This window comes from Lycorma delicatula, chromosome 1 (assembly GCF_047948215.1).
Source record: "Lycorma delicatula isolate Av1 chromosome 1, ASM4794821v1, whole genome shotgun sequence".
NCBI classification, from domain to species: domain Eukaryota; kingdom Metazoa; phylum Arthropoda; class Insecta; order Hemiptera; family Fulgoridae; genus Lycorma; species Lycorma delicatula.
The window spans coordinates 215,700,107-215,719,672 of NC_134455.1; the positions used below are offsets into that span (position 1 = coordinate 215,700,107).

Below are 19,566 nucleotides of genomic sequence, written 5' to 3' on the forward strand. Positions count from 1 at the left end.
GATATTGATTTTGTCATTGTTTTATGAATTTGATTTGTCAGTTTTGAAAATATAAAAAATAAAACCATTGCAATTTAGTATTAGTAGGAGGAAGAATGAAATATATGGTTCCAAAATTATGAGAGAATTTATTAAAAATATATGCCTAAAAGTTAGTAACATATTTATTATACAGCAGTCACCCTGTTAACCAACTTAGTTGGGACTAACAGGCACTTAAGCAAAAAGTCAGTTAATCTAAAGCATATTTTTCTGAATAAGAGATAACTGTAGGTGATATTTTTTGTACAGTACTAATCAATATTTGTTCTAATATTGTAACAATACATTTTTAATGAAGGCCCTATATCAGATATACTTTTGTATATAATTAACCCTATTAAAACTAAAATAATTGCATGGGTAAAGTATGATGTAGGATGTACAGCACTAATTTTCAAATCTGTACTGTACTCCATTATATATATATACACACTACATTAAATAAAAAAACAAGAACTATAGATCGATACTTTACTGTAACGTAATACATTTAAACAATTTAATCAATTACTTTTGTTTTAAATAATTTGTTATTTTTGTTTGCTTGACCGCTGCAACACTTTGCTTTGATGCATAGTCTCTCCATTTTTTCATTTGTAGAAAGTTGTAATGCATGTCATTAGTGTGTTCAATGTAGTGCATCGCCATGTCAAAAACCTTTTTGCTTCAGTATGCTGTAATTTTGTATCGTCATCAGCTACATCAATCTTCTTCATTTTGCTCATTAGTTTGATTCTCTCTTGCTATAAGTACAGTAATTGATAATAATATGATTATCATTCGTAATTTAATTTTCTAATAGCTCATCACTACATATCCATTCGTATCTAATCTGTGCTTTCTGTGTCTAGCTCCCTCAAATCATTTAAAAATTCCACATTTCCAATATTTAAAGGATCTGGATTTTGAATCTCATCTGTATTGCCGCTGCTATATGCACCAAAAGGTTTTGGTAGATGTTTCCAATACTTGCTTATTGTCGTGGATGGTACATTGTAAATTACATCTCTAATTGTAATTTTTTAAATTAAATTAGGCAAAGTTACATTAGCTTTTTCTTTTTCTTCTAGAATTGTAGATAAAATTTCTTCTGGTACAGCCTCTTTAATAATTGCATAACCCCTTGTTGATCCATAGGTTGGATCAAGGGTATTACATTAGGTGGTAGAAACTGAGCCGTAATGTTTTCTTCTAAAAGCTCGTCAGAAGGTGGATGCAAAGCATTGTCTAGGAATAGCTCAGCTTTTTAAGGTAAATTTAATTTTCTTAGTTGTCATTTTACTTTAGGAACGAATTCGTGATGAAAACATTCACTCATCTGTGCATTTTCTTTGCTGTGTAATACACTGGTAATGTCTTTTTATTTATGTTTTTCAGCATTCTTGGATTTTTAGACTTCTTACTAGAAAAAGTGGAAGTTTATGAGTCTTACAGCAGAAGCATGAGTCTTACGGAAGTTTACTGTAGACAGCTATCTGATCTTTTAATTTTTTTATCCGGAACAGTGTGTTCATCCCAAATTGCCAGTGTTTTATTTGGCAGCGACTTATATACGAGTCCCATCTCATTGATATTATACAGTTGTTCCAAACTAAGTTTTCTTCATCGATGATTTTTTTTATGAAGCTGATAAATTTTTCTGCTGTGGCGTGGTCTGCAGATAATTTTTTACCAGATATACATAAGGTATGGATGGACTCCTTGGTGCTTTTCCAATGATGTAACCATCCTTCACTTGCTGTAAAGGAGTTGTTAGTAGTGCTGCTGCCAGAACCATTTACTGAAGCAATTTTCAGAATAATGACATTTTTAACAGAGGTCTGCTTGTAGTTGCTCCTCGTTATCTTTCTTGAAGAAATCGCATCCACAGTGCCTCATCTAGTAAATGTAATGCTGGATTTTTTTTTAAGGTACACCTTGACTGAAGAGCCACCTGGCTGCCTTGCTTCATACAATATGCTTTGATCTGTGAACGTTTTTTTTTTTCAATCTTTAACTGTTGTTTCACCAACATCTAAATGTAATGTTACTGATTTTACAAATTGACCTTTATCTAATTGTTTTGATGCTTTTAGTTTAGTTTCAATTGAAACTGCCACAAGTTTTCTTTTGCAACTCATAACTGTAAGTACAGGTAAAAAGTTAACTTTATGTAATTTTAAAGGTTACTTAAAACTAAGAAATTTGCAGCTATTGGTACGTAAGAAACTCTTACGCTATACTGAATAGACAAAAATAAAACGGAATCTTTATTACAGTACTGTACTGAATTTAAACTACAATTTAATGTACGCGAACAAAATATTCTATGCAAAATATGTCCATTACTTGAAAGGCAGTTATTTTTCACAATGCTACAATATGTACGTACTGAAAATAAAATAATATTTCATTCTGTAGACACCACTTTATATCACACTATTCAAAATGCAACCGATGTGATGATTTTAGAAGTCATCACTTCAAGATTATAACGCAGTTGTGACATCATCATACTGTTTAATGTATTGATGTTGTGAAATTAATGTGAGAGATAACAGAGTAAATTATTTGTTTATATTTAGGCTAGCAGAGGAAATGTATGTCAGACACAGTGTCATACAGTATTGTACAAAGTCTACGTGTGTACCATATTTTACATTTCATAAATAGGTTTCCTTTACATGCAGGCCTAATTATTATTGCCCATGACTAATACAGTACTATACTGTATAGGGCCTAATTACATTAAATTATATAAAATAAGTTGAAAAATTGATTTTATAAAAAATTTGAGATCGTTTAATCTAATCATTAATTTAAGAGTTGGTTAATTGGTAATTTTAGGGGGTTTGGCAACTAACCCCAAGAGTTGGTTAAATAGGGGACAGATAATAGGGAAATTATTGTATTAAGTTATTTATTCAAATAAATCTAAAATTTGTTACTTTGGACCACAAAACTGTTTTGCAAATATTTTGCTAGCATTTCCCTCCAATGTAGTCATACTCATATATACTTCCAATATCATACTCATTTTGAACCATACACTTGATTGTGGATGATTAAACAACTTATTGAAATTAGAAGTGTTTGATATTTGTAATTTTTATTTGTTAAGAGTTCTATTGTCAGACTATGTGTTTATTACATTAATTTCTAATTTTGTTTATGAGAAACTGTTAAAGAAGGACAAAATTTACACTTTCTCTGTCTTGATATTAGTTTGGTAAATTAGTTAGTAAATATTTTTAAACTAGTGTTAAAAGAAAAAGAAAAGATTTATGGAATTTTGAATTGTTTTTAATAATAGACTTTTATTTTCGGAATAGTGGATATCATTGTGCCTGGTGTTCTAAAATAATTTTAGTATCTTTCTGTTACTTTTAAATTGAGGGACAAAACTTTTTATTTATAATCTCTAAAAATCCATAAATATTTGTGCATAAACAATTTTCAGTTCAAGTTCTTTAACTTGAACTGGATGATGGTCTCATTTGATTGAAAATCTGATAGAAAATATGCAGTGGTAAAGTACTTGCATGTATGAAGTCTTACTCTGTGGTAGTATAACATTATCACAGAATAAAAGTGTGATTGTTGTTTAACTACTTGGCTTCAACTTAAGAGATAGCGGAGTTCATTAGAATTTCATCAGTAAGAGGTGACGAAGTCAATGAACTATGTTTATAGTTCTAAACATGATCTAACGTAACAGTGAAATGAAAATGGGGGGGGGGGGAAATAGGCATGAAAACATTATATTTCAGTTCAGTTAGATTAGTAATAAAGAATGCTTTCAAAAAATACATCAACTTTTGTTAGACAACATTTTCTTTTCCATTTGATGAATTGTGGGTCTCGATTATATCATTTTCATTTTTTTAATGTACCTTTATGAACCATGCTGCTAGATGCAGTGCTTGATAGAACTAAGTAACATACAAAAACTTGATAATGTACTTGAAATAAAATTTAAAAGAAACTGTACTATTGCTTATTTTAATACTAAATGCTGCTATATATAAATGAAAGTACTGAAGAGGAAACATTTTTTTTAATTCCCATCATTTCTTTAAAAAAGAATAAAAGTATTAATGTACAAGAAATTATACTAGTTTATTAAAAAAGGAATAAATAAAACAGAAATAAATTCAATTGGTGAAATCGAATTTAACAATAAAAATCGAGGGTTACAGTTACAAAGTAATAAGTGCAATATTACATCACGGATCTTTGATTTGTAAAGGTCATTATACTAGTTTTATTAAAAAAGGGAAAATATAGTATGAAGTGAATGATATGACTATCAACAAAAAAAATTGGTTGTGAAATTCAATTTGTTTATTCTAAGGCAATAAATTTTAATAATAAATCCATAAGATAACAATCAGTAATTCATAAAAAATGAAAGAATAATCTAAAAAGCTCAATGATATCCAAAAAAATTACAATGAAATTGTAAACTGTATGGTAAGAGTCGCAGATATCATTTCTTCCGCTCAAAAAACAAAAATTGTGTAATATAAATAAAACTGATTTTAACAAAAAGATACTCTTTTCAGAAAAGGCACGACACTACATTTCTATTATCAAAATCTGTTATTAATTTAGAATTTTCTTTAAAAAAAAATACATGTTAAATATACGTAATATACAATAAATAATTAACAATTTTTAAGCGTTCCATATAATAAGCAAAAAAAATGAATAATTCGTATCACGTTTATAGAAATAATACAATTCTTATGATTTTTTATTGTTTAATAAATGAAATTGGGCCGGTTTTGTTAAAAACAGTTTTATTTATATTGCAAAAATGTTTGTTTTTTGAGCGGAAGAAATGATATCTGCGAGACTCTTACCATACAGTATACCATTTCATTGTAATTATTTTGGATAAATAATTAATCTCATTGTATGGCAACTGGAATTTGAAATATATAACTTTGTTTTTAGTCCATATGAATTTTGCTTGTTCACTTTGGTTTTTATGAATTCTGTTGTTTTCTTTGAAGGTTGTCTGTTTTCTTGAAATTCTTCAAAAAGTGAAAGTGAATTTGAAAGATTTCTTCCATTCATTTCATTCCACCCATTCTGACAAAATATTTCTGAAGATGTATTGACTTACAAGTTTTTGAAAAATATTTTTAAGCTATTGTATGAGAACAGAAAAGGAACTTTTTATTTTTATCTGTTGTTTATCTGTTACTACTGACTGTATTTTTTTTATAGTTATAAGATTATTACATCAAATAAGAGACAGCTGATCATACAGAATTGCCTCTGTATGTTCCTTAAGTTCTCTTTACATTTTTTCGTAAATATTAGTAGACTGTCAGATTTGCTAATTACTTAAAAATAAACTATCTTGTAAATTGATGATCAATAAAAAGTATTTTCTGTTATTTAAAAACATTTAATTTAAATTAATCTCATGGTTTGGAGTTTATTACAATACATTTGATTATAAAATTAGTATAATTTTTTGTTTGGTAAATAAAATCTAATCACAAGGAAGTATTAATGACTAAATCATTAGTAAAAAAAAACTTCAGTTCTTGGAAGAGACTGTGGTTTTTTCTTCATTTGAAAAATTTAAATGCTCAACATTATAAAATTGAGTATTTAACAATCATTTATCTGTAAGAGATAAATAAATTAATTAAACTATTGTTATTTTGTTGAGGATTTTTTTTTTTAATATTCTGTTTGACCATAAGATTTGGTGTGTATTTTATACACAGGATATTTGGCAAGTACAGACTAAGAGGCCAGAAAATATTTTAAAAAGCACTATACATTAAAATTGAGTTATGATACTTTTATTGTATGTTTTATTTGTACTTTAATAACCATCACAGACTTGAATACATTTGGTGGGGCTGGGAACAAGTTTCTTAATTTTGATGTAAAGACTCTTACTACACATTAAATTTAGTCAGTCATCAGTACACCTTAAATCTCATCATCGTGAAAAATTTTTCAATGAATTTCTTTGAACAAGGATGATTTCTTGATTTATTTTGTATAAATCAAAGGGTAGGGTGAAACTTCTCTGAAGGTCTGTTATAATTTCTCAGATGTGAGGTGTATTTAGGTAGATACTATAGTACAATAGGCAAATTATTCATGACAATATACTATTACTATACTAATTTATGGTATACAATTTTTTTTTTTTATCTCCGATGCAGTAGGTTTTTTCATGTTTCACCTTTTTGTAGCATATATATCGTGAAAAAACAAGTTGAATTTTTGCTGCAGTTTTTTCTTGTGTATAGGAATCAATCGACTGAATGAACTTCAGTCATAGGGTTTAGAATTGATGCAGCCACTTTAAACACATATTATAACAACAACAACATTGGCCTGGTAAAATCGCATGCCATGCATATTTTGTTAGACATGGCATTGTTGCCAAATTAGAAAAAATTTCCCTTTTGTAACTAAATTCCCAGTTATGTTATACAACTTAAAGTACCTTCTGACTTCCAGATAGGTTCATTACATGCTTAATTGCTAATAGGTTTATTAATGGGTTCAGTCTCGTCATATATTCTAGCATTTTATCATTATTACCATTACATAAATTTTCTGTTTTTAGATAGTCTTGATATTTTCATTTTGTATAATTGCTGTTATTATTATGTTTTAGGGATAGAGAACAATTGGTTGGTCTTATAACACAACTCTCTTCTGGTGAAAATATAGACGGGTTGGAGGATTTATTAAATGAAGATAGTAATAGCCAAGATGTTGAAAAACCTGTTTTAGACACCGGTCAGCAGGATGAAGATAAAGAGCAGGAAAATAAATGTGATGTTACTAGTAAGCCACCTGAAGAAAGTGTGAGTGTACAAAAAACTGATTTAATGAATGGTGAAAGTGCTATAATGAATGGTCATAGTTGTGAAGCAGATCAAGGTATTAAAGATGAATCTGTTAAAGAAAAAGCCGATAATGAAACTCATGTTGAAAATGTAAATGATACTGATGAAATACAAAATTCTATTTCTGATTCATCAGTAGATTTAAAGAATACATCTAAAAATGAAAATATATGTTCAGAAACTGAAGTCAAAGATGAATCTGCAGCCAGTAAAGATAAGGACATAAAACAAATCTCAAATATTGAAAGTGTAAATCGAAGTGGTTTATCAGATCAGAGCTTACCAAAACTTGAAAGTGGAATAAGTGATTTAAAAGCTTTAAATACATCTCAAGAGGAAAGTTTACGTAAGATAAATGTTAAAAATACTAGTACAATTAAACTAACAAAATCAAATCCAAACACTTGTACAGATGAAGAATTCATCTGTGCCAAGTCCTTAAAAATAGAAGAAAAAGTTGAAATCTCCATAAAACCTGGTAATAAAACTGCATCTAAGGAAAGTAAGCATCCCACAGAATTAAAGGATACAGCTAGTGTACTGCTAAAGGATACATGTCAGATACTTCCGTCTAGTAAAAATGGAACTGCGTTCCAGAGTGATACGATTAGTTCCTTTCCAAAAAGTGATTCTAATAAAAGTAAGTTAGATGCCAAGCTTGTTTTAAAAGATAGTCTGAAAGAAAAATCGATTTTAAAAGAATCTTCAGATATAAAATTTGCTTTAAAAGATAGTGTTAAAGAAAAATTAGCGTCACAAGAACATGCAAATTTATCAATTCCAAAAGATAATGTTAAAGAAAAATCAGGTTTAAAAGAAAATTTAAGTGTAAAGCTTACAATAAGAGATAATGTTAAAGAAAAATCACTTCTAAAAGATTGTTTAGACTCGAAGGCTCTTTTAAAAGAACGTGTAGAAGATGTAAAACCTGTGAAAGATCATTTGAATTCAAAAGCTATCCCAAAAGATTATGCTAGCATAAGATCAGTTCCAGGTGATTCTTCCTCAGATGTAAAGACTCTTTCAAAAGACCATTTAGATTTGAAGCCTGCACTTAATTTATCAATAAATAACAGTGAGTTATTAGTTGGTAGCATAAAAGATTATGCACAGAGTCGGATGAAAACTATTTTGCAAAGACCTATTAATCAGATGAATGCAAAATGTGTTGATCTTAGTAGCAAAAGAGCTGAAAGAAATGTAATAGATGTGACAGAGGAAATCAAACAGAGAGGAGCTCTGTTAAAATCAAATACTGGCGTTTACAGAGGAAAAGGAGATGGAAAAAGTGTTCCTGGTTCAAAACTGGATGAAATATTTAAACTAAAAAGAAACCTCAATCCTATTATTAATCATCCTGAATCACAGCCACTTCCTGCTCATTTTGTTGGTACAAGCAAGAGTCAGTTACTAGAAAAAATGAGAATTTCAATGAGTGAATCTCTCACATTGGCAGGGTTTTCTGAATCAGGTAAATTTACTCAACCTAAATCTCAGGGTTGTAAGCCTGCTTCTAAAGATGCTGAAGACCTATCATTAAATAAACTAAAAAGAGGAGTGCCTGAAGATCTTTCATTTCATGCTTCAAAGAAACAACATCTGGAAAAGGAATTAAAAGAACCTGTAGTTAGTGAAGCTATAGAAGAACCAGTTATGCTTGTGAAAGGAGAAGGATCTGGTAAGGAGTGTGATACGGGAAATCCAGGGAAAGATAATGATAACTTAGAAAGCAATGTTAAGAAAGATGATTCTCTAACTACTGTTGGTCATTCAAAATCTGATACTGCCAATGAATCTACTGACCAAGTAAATAAAACAATAAAAGATAATAATCATAGCAGTGATGACCTAAATGTAAATTCTGATAGGAGTTCACAAGACTCTGTGTCAGGAAATATATCTGATAAACAAAAAGAGACAAAGATTGATCTAAAAGAAAATAAAACGTGTTCTATCATTTCATTAGATAATAGTGAAAGTTTTTCAAGTTCAACACAAACCAGTAAACTTGAAAATGAACCAGCAGAATTATCAAAAACTACTGAAAAGAAAATACCAAAATTATGGAGCATAGATACGATTTGTTCATCTGGTAAAAATGCTTCTACACTTCCGGATGTTGAAGCTCATCAGGCAGATAATAATGCTGTTCAAGAATTTGCTGGTAAATCTCTTGATTCAAACAAAAGTATAAAGTCAGATGATTGTGACTTAATAGTTGCTGTCTCAGAATTTGTTGATAAAGAGAACACTATACTAGTGTCTGAAAAAAGTAATGATATTTTGAAAGATGACTTTCCAAAATCAGATGATAATTCATCAGTACCTAATACAGCTTCAAGAACAGATTCCAATGTTAATGTGGATAAAGAAAATCAATCTCAAAATAAAGAGAAGAAAGAAAGGGTAAGGGAAGATAAGGAAAAAATTAGTGATAAAGGTGAAAAAACAATAGCTTTGAAAAATTATGCTGAAGGTGATGTTTCTTCTATCTCACATGCATCCTGTACTTCAAAAGATAATATTAAAGAACCTCAATTGAAAGGATTTTTTTTTGGACCAGGATGTGTGCAAATGAGCAACTTAGTTGATTTAAATAAAACCACATCAGAAGGTGATAGTGGTATAAATAAGGATTCTAAAAAAACTATTGGTAAAAATGAGGATTCCAAAAAATGTAGTGGCAAAAATGAGGATTCCAAAAAATATAGTAGTAAAAATGAGGATTTCAAAAAATGTCCACAGGACTTAAACATTCTTTCTAAGAGTACTAGTGATAGCATAGAAGATAAACATAGGAAAAAAATATTAGTTCATGGTGATTTAGGCACTAAACCTGAGCTCAAAAAAACTAAAGTTTTCACAGATTCTATTGTTAAAACTAATTTTGAAGCATCAAAACTTATTGGCACTAATAATAAGTGTGACAAAGAAATTGAGAAAAAGAATTTAGATAGTTCTGATAAAAAAACTGATGCCAAATCTGAAAATACAGCTCTCTTATCACAACTACATTATAATAATGTTTCCAGAAGCCTTAATAAAGGAGAAGTAGACAAGATCAGCAGTAAGTTGTCCAGCAACAGTAATAAAAAAACTGAGACATTACATCACAGTGCAAATAATGCAAGTTCTAGTTCTACTTTACTTTCTAAACCAGTTCCAAAAGAAAGTGAGTTAACAACATTAAATTGTATGTCTAGTGATCCTGTGAGCCAACCATCTAACTTAGTTATTAAAACTGAAATATCAGCTACTACAGATTCTAAAATGTCTGTAGTGCAAAATATTTCAAAAATTGTTTCCCCAAGTAAAAATGAAAGTTCCTATTCTTCATGTAATATAAAACCTGAAGAACCAAAGCAAGTGAAAAAGAATACATTGAGTGGAGAAAAACAAGAGAATGTGACTAAAACTGCAGAGGAGATTCAATCGGAAGTTTCAGATTTTGATTCAAAACCAAATGAAGCATCACGTAGTGACAAAGATTCTTCTAAGGAAAAAATAGATCGTAACGGGAAAAATGAAAAAAATAAAAGCAAGCGCCACGGTGAATTAGATTCTGATTCTGTTAAAGAGATTGGAACTGATCTAAACCAGTCTTTGGAAAAGAAAAATGAAAATTCACTTGATTTAGTAAAAGAAATTAGTAACGTATCAGTTTCAGAGAATTCAGAAAAAAATATAAATATGTCTACCTGTGCAGAATCAGTTGTCAGTGGTCTTACAGGCAAACATGTAAATAAAGCAGATGGTAAAAATTCTTGTTCATTACAGCCAAAATGTAAGGTAGGAAGTTCAGAAAATCTTCCAAAATCCAATAAGCAGGATGAAACTTCTAAACCATCAAAAGTAGTCAAACCTGACAGTGTAGTTTCTGATGTTAAGAAATCAGTCGTAGAGACTTTAAAAAAGACAATAACAGAGCTTAAATCACCTGTTGTAAATAGTGAAGAAAAAAATCAACAGAAAGATAATGAAAAGAAACCTCTGAAAATTAAAAGTGATTATGTTAAAGAATCTGAGAAGGTTATTGAAGATTCATCTTCACAAGAACACAAAGATGCAGAACAAAGCATCTCTAACAAAGAAAAATCTGAAAATTGTGGAACAAAGATAGCAGGTAAAAAAGATTTACCTGAACATGTTTCTTCATTAGAAAGTAAGAACCCAAATTCAGATAATTCAGTCAGCCAAAGTAAAGAAATTTTAAATTCTGGCAGTAAGGTATGTGAATTAGATGATAAATCAAGTAATGAAAGTAAAAGTGATATCTCTCATAAAACAGCTACACAAAATTGTCCTACTACTACAGAAAAAAAGCTAGGAAGTAGTAAATTACGTTCTCGATTGGAGACTAGTGAGAAGGATTCTCAAGGGAAAACAAAATCTTCAGGTATAAAAAGTACAACACAAGGATCCACCAGCAGTGATACTGAAAAAAACACACTGATTGGAAAAGTCATAATAAAAGATATCTCAGAAATATTAAAACCTAATCTCCCTGATAATGTAAAAAAAGATGAAAAGATCTGTGTTAAAACAGATGCTGTAGATAAAGAAGTAAACATTAAAGCAGTTGACAATAATGTTAAACCAGTTTCTAAAATATCTCTGAAACCTCTTTCACAAATTCTTAAACCAGAATTAATAGCAGCACAAGCAAGTATGATGGGGTCACAGAAAATTGGAAAAAAGGCTGTTAAAGTCATTTCTGATGTTAAGACTGCAAATTTGTGCAGTACACCAGCAAATAATTCTAATGATTTGAATAAAAGTAGTAGTGTTGGTGGTGAAATTATTCCAAATAAATTACGGAAAACTGATCAATTACAGTCAGAAAAAGAACCAATAATTGAATTAGTTTCCAGTGAGTCTGCTAATAAGAGGGTTAGAAAACCTACTCAGAAGAAATTGGTGAAAGAGAAACCTGATAATAAAAATTCTGTTAAACAAGACAGTAGTAAAGTAGAGGCTGAAAAATTGAAATTAGAAACCATAAAGGAAGCAAACGTTGATACTAATAACCTGACTCAAAAGAAAGATTCTAGGGAAGAATTAGTAAAAGTAGGTCGTAATAAACAAATCTTGGGCAAAGTAGAAACTGAGCAGTTTAAATTAGAAACAGAATTAAACATTTTGGCTGTGAGACAAGAGTTGAAAAAACGTAACTCCACTAACATTGAAGTAGTGGATGAAATAGTTTGTGATGTAGAAAAACCGACTTTAAGAAATACTAGATCGAGGCAAAGAAGTACAGCTAATACAGTAAAAGTGAACGAAAAAGGGAAAAAAAAGGACACAAAGTTGAAAGAAGATTTATTAGATGATGATGTTCAAATTATTCCTGAGAAGGATCCTTTAGCCCTTACAGATGATGAAATTACAGAGTCGCTAAACACAGGAAATGATCCATCAAAAAAAGATGAACAAAAAAATCTTTCATCATTTTCTCTTGAAACAGTATCTACTGAAGAACGGGTAAATTTATTAAATAAAGAGACAAAAGGAAAAAATGCCCAAAAAGGAGATGTCATGATTGGAAGCCGTAAACGCCGAAGTAGTAGACGTCTTGCTAGTAAAGAAACTGATGATGATTTGGGCCCTGATAAGGTTAAGGAAGAAGATCTTGAAGAAGTAGAAGAAGAAGAAGCTGGTGGAAAAAGAAGGAAAGTAAAAGGTAGGAGTTCAGCAGTAATTTTAATTTTAATTTATAACTTTATTTTTTTACTGAATTAAAAATAAACTGCATTGTCACAGCAGTATTACTAATTACTTAACCAATAGCCAATAGTTTTAGAATTTTATGTTCTATTACTATGATTTATATTGTATGAAGCTGGCTTTAAATGATTTTATCTAATAATCTTTTACTGGGGTTCTGGTCAAAGTATTTACTGTTCAGTTGATTACTTCCACTCACCCAGATTAAATAATAGTTACCATTGAAAAGACAGCCATAGTAAAACATTAATAATACAAATATCATCCTAACTTTGATATTAATACACTTCATTTCTCCCAACTAGTTACAGCTTGGATTGACCAGTATACAAAAAAAAAAGATAAGTGATGCTTGGAAAGTAATTGTTACACATAATTACAAACAACTAAAACTTTACATGTTTAAATTCATATTTATAAAAATCTGAAAACAGTAGAATAAAATACTTGAATATATTGGGTTTGTAAATTTCAAAGTAATAACTATGTAGTAGCAGTGGTTACTGGAGTTATTTTTTGAGATGAGTGAAAATGTGTGCATTTAAAGGTATTATATCATAGAAAAGTATGTAGTTGTTATAAATTTTACATGGTAATCGCTAGTAAATAAGCAGATATTATATGAATCATAATATAAATGAAGGCCTAAATTTTATGTTCAAATATGATGGAGGTTACTGCTTAAACTGTTTGTATACAGTATTACACAAACCTTTGTTCTCTACTTGTCAGTAATATAATAGACTTTCAGTAATGCCATTGAGTGACAATAAAGTTTGAGATAAGAATGAGGATTGTGTTAGATCTATGTACAGTTTTTTCTAAGTTATTAGTTATCTATACTGTAAAAAATTTAGTGAATTTTGAAAAATCTAAATTACCTAATACGAGGGTTATTTTTTTTTCAAGGTCTGATCGGTCACAAAATTAAAACCTCAGTGAAAATAAAAAATTTTTTATTTGTAACAAGTACTTACATAGTTATGCTATTTCTCTACATAGTGCCACTCCCATTTAGACATTTATCGTAGCGTGGTACCAACTTTCCAATACTCTCGTCATAGAATGGAGCCACTTGTGTTTTCAGCCATGTTTCTACACTCGATGTCTGTGCCAAAATGTTGTCCTCCTAGCCAGCATTTCATGTGAGCAAAGAGGTGAAAATCAAATGGAGCCAAGTCCGGGCTATATGATGGGTGATCAAACACTTCCCAACGAAAACGCTGCAGGAGCTTCTTTGTTTCACTGCAGTGTGTGGCCAAGCATTGTCATGGAGAAAGACAGTGCCTGTTGACATTCCTCTCTCAGAGTCATGCAGTATGAGGCTGCAGTGATGGTCGTGCCACGTTCCATGGATTCCACCAAGAGAACTCCATTCCGGTCCCAGAACACAGTAGCCATACACTTTCTGTTGGACAAGGTTCGCTTGAACTTCTTTAGTTTACTGGGAGAATTAAAATGCAACCTCTGTTTGGATTGTTCTTTTGTTTTTTCAGTTTTGAAATGGACCCATGTCTCATCCCCTGTGACAGTTTTGTTCAAAAAATCTTCTCCTTCATTGTGGTAGTGCTGGAGAAATGTTAGGGAGCCATCCATTCTCATTGTTTTGTGATGGTCAGACAGCTTCTTGGGACCCCATCTTGCACATACTGAAGTGTCGCACTCACAATGGTGTAGAGAACTGACTTTGAAATTTCAGGAAACTAAGCACTCGAAACAGAAATTGTGAACCGACGATTTTCTCGAATTGCCTCATCCACTCGTTCAACGAGATCATCGGTTGACACTTGCTTCTTTCCCTGACCACCTGCATCATGAACATCTGTACATCCTGCTTTAAAGTTCCTGCACCATTGTCGCACTTTGCTGTCACTCATTGAAGTTTCACTGTACACATTACTTATTCATCTAATGAATTTCAGCTGCATTACACCCCTCAGACTGAAAAAATCTAATTACCGCACGCACTTCACACTTGGCGGGAGATGCTATTGTTGTAGACATGTTTACGTGCTAGCTGCGTGTTCAGAACTAAACGAAATGATGCGGCGTGATTGAAGGCCATACTAGAGACGCTGTGTAACACATATGCGCAAAGGTTCATCCGATTTTTGCGCGGGTTTTTATTTCGCAATCGATCAGACCTTGAAAAAAAAATAACCCTCATATAATAATGATAAAAGAAAAAGCATGTTGCAATATGAGATACAGTAATTATAATAGTCAAAAATGAGCAATTATCTGTGGACCAGCTGAAAAAAATATACATTGTGTTAAAAAAAGGTTATGTGAAAGCCATGGGGAACGAGCAAATAAAACCTACAAGATTATGAAAAGGATTTTCTTGAAATAAGTCTTCAAGGATATCTGAAGGATTGTTTTCAAGAGGATATGAGCTCAAAAAATTTATGGAAACTTCTTTTCAGAAAAATACCCCACAGAATCCAAATGCTGATGCCCAAAAAATTGGGAGAATTTCTGTCACAACATGTAGGTCTAATTAAAAATGTTATTTTATTAGGATTTTTTTGATTTTACTTTTCCTTAATAAAAAATAAAATTTACGTACTACTTATGCTTAACATATTATGTTAAGCGTTGAGAATCAATCTCACTTGGTAAATATATAGTTGCTGACCAGTAAGTTCTCTATAAACTGAAATTAGACATGTGGTTTTTATTTTGCTATTGACCATCCATGTTTACATTATGCTTTTATATTTCAAAATCTATTCATTTTTCAGTATGATGTTCATTACATTTTGAATGTTTCAACAACAATTCATATCCTTTTGTATTTATTGCACAAATACTTAGATGCTTTATGCTTTTGCACATGTGCTTTATTGCACTGATTCATATGCTTTTGTATTTCAAAATTTTTTGCTTTTCAGGTAAGATGTTCATTACATTTGGAGTGTTCTCTATATACAACACCAATTCATATCCCTGCTGATATTTTCAAGCCCTTTTCATATTTTTTTTTAACACAGTAGTGGCTGGTATTCATTTTCAAAACCATAGTTGCTATCATTGTTATTTGGATGATTTCTTTTTCTTTTACGTTAATTGAATAGCGTGCTTAGTCGCATCTTCATTGGTCATCATAGCTATTTTACTTTGCAGTTCAATCGCTTTTTTGCTAATTATGTGGCCGTCACCATCCATGTAACATTTGTGTTCTTTACTCACACTCGTCACTTTTTATTAAAGAATTCTTGATTATTTTTTTGTCATTTTGTTAAAATATGAATTTGTTTTAAAAGAGCATTAGTTAAAGTGATTTTGGTTTTTGGATATGGTAGGCTCATATCATATCACAATGATTGAATAACTTCCAAATAAAATTTTTTCATGAACGTTTTTGCATCAGCTCCTTTTGAATACAATATTTTATATATAGGGTAATTCATGTAGTATTACTGGCTCTTTTTGACATCATTGTACCAATGAAAATAATGAAAAATGTTCATATAAGCATGGGTCTGGAAACTCTCTGTTAGTGAGTTATGGCTAGCTAAGATTTCGCCCTGATTCCTGAGCAAAGAGTGAAATAAAACCATACTGAAATTGTAGGAGTCGAAGTTAAGGGTGATCTTTTCTTATGGGCTTCAACTTTACAAATTGAATACAACACTTCCAAAACCCATCCTCTAGTATTCATAATATCTGACATACAACAGAAAAATCTGTTTCTAAAAACATATTTTTTACATTTGTGGTACAAAAAATTTGTTAAATGATTAATAAATGGGTAAAATTTATTATCAAAACTTGTATAGAATTTAATTTTGAGAAAATTGATGTAAAATATCCCAATAAAACGCAGACATAGGTTTGAGAAATTTGATTTTATTACTAACATTATCATATGAAAACAAAAGGATTACATGTACAAAGCATGTTTGCTTTCCTGCAAAGTGCAAAGATACAAAAAATAGTGTTGAATTAAAGGTAGAAATAAAATTAAAAAACCAGTACTAATGTTATTTGGCCAAAGTTTATATATCTTTCTTGAATTCACTCAAATTGAGCATTTGAAAAATTATGATTTCATAATTTGCTAACAGAGAAATAAGCTGACTAAAAACAGTGCATTTTTATGTTGTCATCAGTGCGTTGCATCTTCTATTTTTCTGCTGTGAATTGTTGCCAGTGCAGTTTAGTTTAATTTTGTGTGTGTGTGTTTTTTGTTTTAATTAATGTCATACTGCAGCTATACCTTTGTTATTTACAACTGAGGAATAAAATGACTTTGTATTTATCTTGGGAGGGGTGATGAAATGCAACTGTTGCTACAGATATTAACAAAGACATTTTCCTTACCGCAAAGTTCCAAATCCTAAAGCAAATAACAATTAGTGGAACATTCCATATACTATGAGAAACAGGTGACTTCCCAGCATTAGTACTCACCGTGACTGTTCTGCTCATGATGCCAATATTGATGAAACCATTATGAAAAGGCTACTCAACACAGTCTGGTTGTTTAGTCATAATATTTTCCCTAGTAGCGATTCGGAGTTTCTCAGCCTGTGTTGTGGAGGACATTTTGTAACAAGGTGTTGTATCCTTATCATAAACAAGTAAAAATCTTCAACTGAGTGATCCTCCTCTTAATTTGCAGTGTTGCAAACAGTTTGAATATGAATCGCCGATTGTATACGTTCATTTTATTTACTGTTAAGGGTCAGGTTACTCAGGATGGCATCAATAACCTTTACAATAGACACAGTTGGGCAGAAGTCAATCTACACATGACAGTAGAACAATACCAATTTAGCATCAATGTGTGGTGTGGTTTAGTTTATGATCAGCTAATTGGACCATTCATTTTCCCATGAAAATTACAAGGAATAATAATCAAGTTTACAAGGAATAACTTAAGGAACAATTGTCATTATTATTAGATGTTCCTCTAGCATCAAAATACTGCAAGTACTTTCAGCATGAAAGTACTTTCACACGGGGAGGCACGGGTATTCCTCCTCGTGTCTCACGCACTGTATCAGCATACTTGAATGAGCAATTTCCAGGATGATGGATTGGCTGTGGTAGCTGTTTTACGGATTTGAATACTAGATCGTGGATACCAGTGTTCTCTGGTGGTTGGGTTTCAATTAACCACACATCTCAGAAATGGTCAACCTGGCACTGTACAAGACTATACTTCAGTTACACTCATACATATCACCCTCTGAAGTACCTGATGGTGATTCCTGGAGGCTAAACAAGAAAAAGTAAGATTCCACCACACAAATTAAGGAAAGAATTGCAGAGAGCAACACTAATAATCTGAAAGCATGCAGACAGATTATTGAAAATTTACTGTAAATTTTATTAAATGTATCAATTACATTTTTATCTTGTTAACATTGAAACAATTGTTTGTTAACTGCATTTCCTGTTGTTGATAACATTTAAAAGTTTTCATATGGTAGTTAGTAAAATCAAATTTCTTGTATTTGTTTTTTATTGGGCTATTTTTCACAGATTTTCTCAATTAAAATTCTCTACAAGTTTGACACAAACTTTATTAAACTTTAAAAATTATTTATTTTAACATAATACAAGTGTGAGCTTGTGCTGGATTCCCAACCATAATGGAATATCATCAGGCAATGAATGAGCTTAAGTGGATGAAGTTTATTATTGATGGCACCATTCCAATCACTTAGCCACTCATCACGAAATACACTCTTCAGAAAACATACAAGTTCATTCGATCAGTACAGTACTTATTTATTTTGTTTCATTATATTACAGTACTGTACTGTAGATATTTTATTTTAAACACCTGCTTTTTATTATACTCTAATTTTCAATTTTGTACTATACCACTACCAAAAAAAAAAACCCCAATTACTACAGACTAATACTGTACTGTAACATAATAAATTTAAACAATTCAATCAATTACTTTTATTTTAAATGATTTGTGTTTTGTTTTTGTTTTTGTTTCTTTGGCTGCTACAACACTTTGCTTTGATGTGTAGTCTTTTTCATTTATAGAATGTTGTAATGAATGCTGTTAGGTTGTTTAATGTAACGCATAGTCGTGTCAAAAACCTTTTTTGCTTCCATGCACTGTGTTTTTGCATTGTGTTTGGTTACATCACATTCTTATTCTTCATGTGCCTCATTAGCTTGATTTTCTCTTGTTATAACTTCAGTATTATCATCATCTTTCATAATTTCTTTTTCTAATAGCTCGTCACTGCATATCCATTCATACATGTCATTTGTATTTAATAACGCTGTGCTTTTTATTTTTAGCTCCCTCAAATCATTAAAAATTCTGAGTTTCATTATCTTCATTATTTGGATTTTGCATCCCATTCGCATCGCTACTGGTAGCAGTAGCGATGCGAATTTGTGACACATGTAGATGTGTCACAAATTTCTGGTAGATTCCAGCCTTATTTATTGTCATGGATGATATTTCACTCCGTGCCACAACTACTTTGTAAATTATATCTCTAAGTGTAATTTTTGTAATTAAATTAGGCAAATTTACATAAACATCTTTTTCTTCAAATTGAAGATAAAAGAAATGCCTCTTCAATAATTCTATAACTAGCTGAGGAAACGTACATGGTGCTACCATACAGTAGTGAATAAAATTTACATATGTACTGTATTTTAAATTTGATAAAAATTTTTCCTTTTCATGTGGGCCTAATTATTATTGTATGAAACTAATACAGTACTGTACTGTATAGGTCCTAATTACATTAAATCATACAAAATTAAATTATAAAAAATAAGTTGGAAAATTGTTTTATAAAATTTAGAGGGTCATTTAACCCAAAGAGTTGGTTAAATAATAATTTTAGGGGGTTCAGCAGTTAATCCAGGAAGTTGGTTAAACAGGGAACGGATAACGGAGGGACTACTGCATTACTTTAGTATATTTTTTAGGTTAATT

At 30.8% G+C, this 19,566-nt stretch overlaps 1 protein-coding gene across 3 annotated transcripts in view; it reads left to right on the plus strand.

Moving 5' to 3' along the window:
• The window catches only part of LOC142328468 (uncharacterized), a 167,516-nt gene that overhangs the window by 20,976 nt on the left and 126,974 nt on the right, over positions 1 to 19,566 (plus strand). For all 3 annotated transcript variants that reach the window (XM_075372274.1, XM_075372291.1, XM_075372282.1), the window contains exon 4: positions 6,680 to 12,594. In XM_075372274.1, coding sequence (XP_075228389.1) covers positions 6,680 to 12,594 — 5,915 coding nt within the window. The remainder of the gene's footprint in view (positions 1 to 6,679; positions 12,595 to 19,566) is intronic.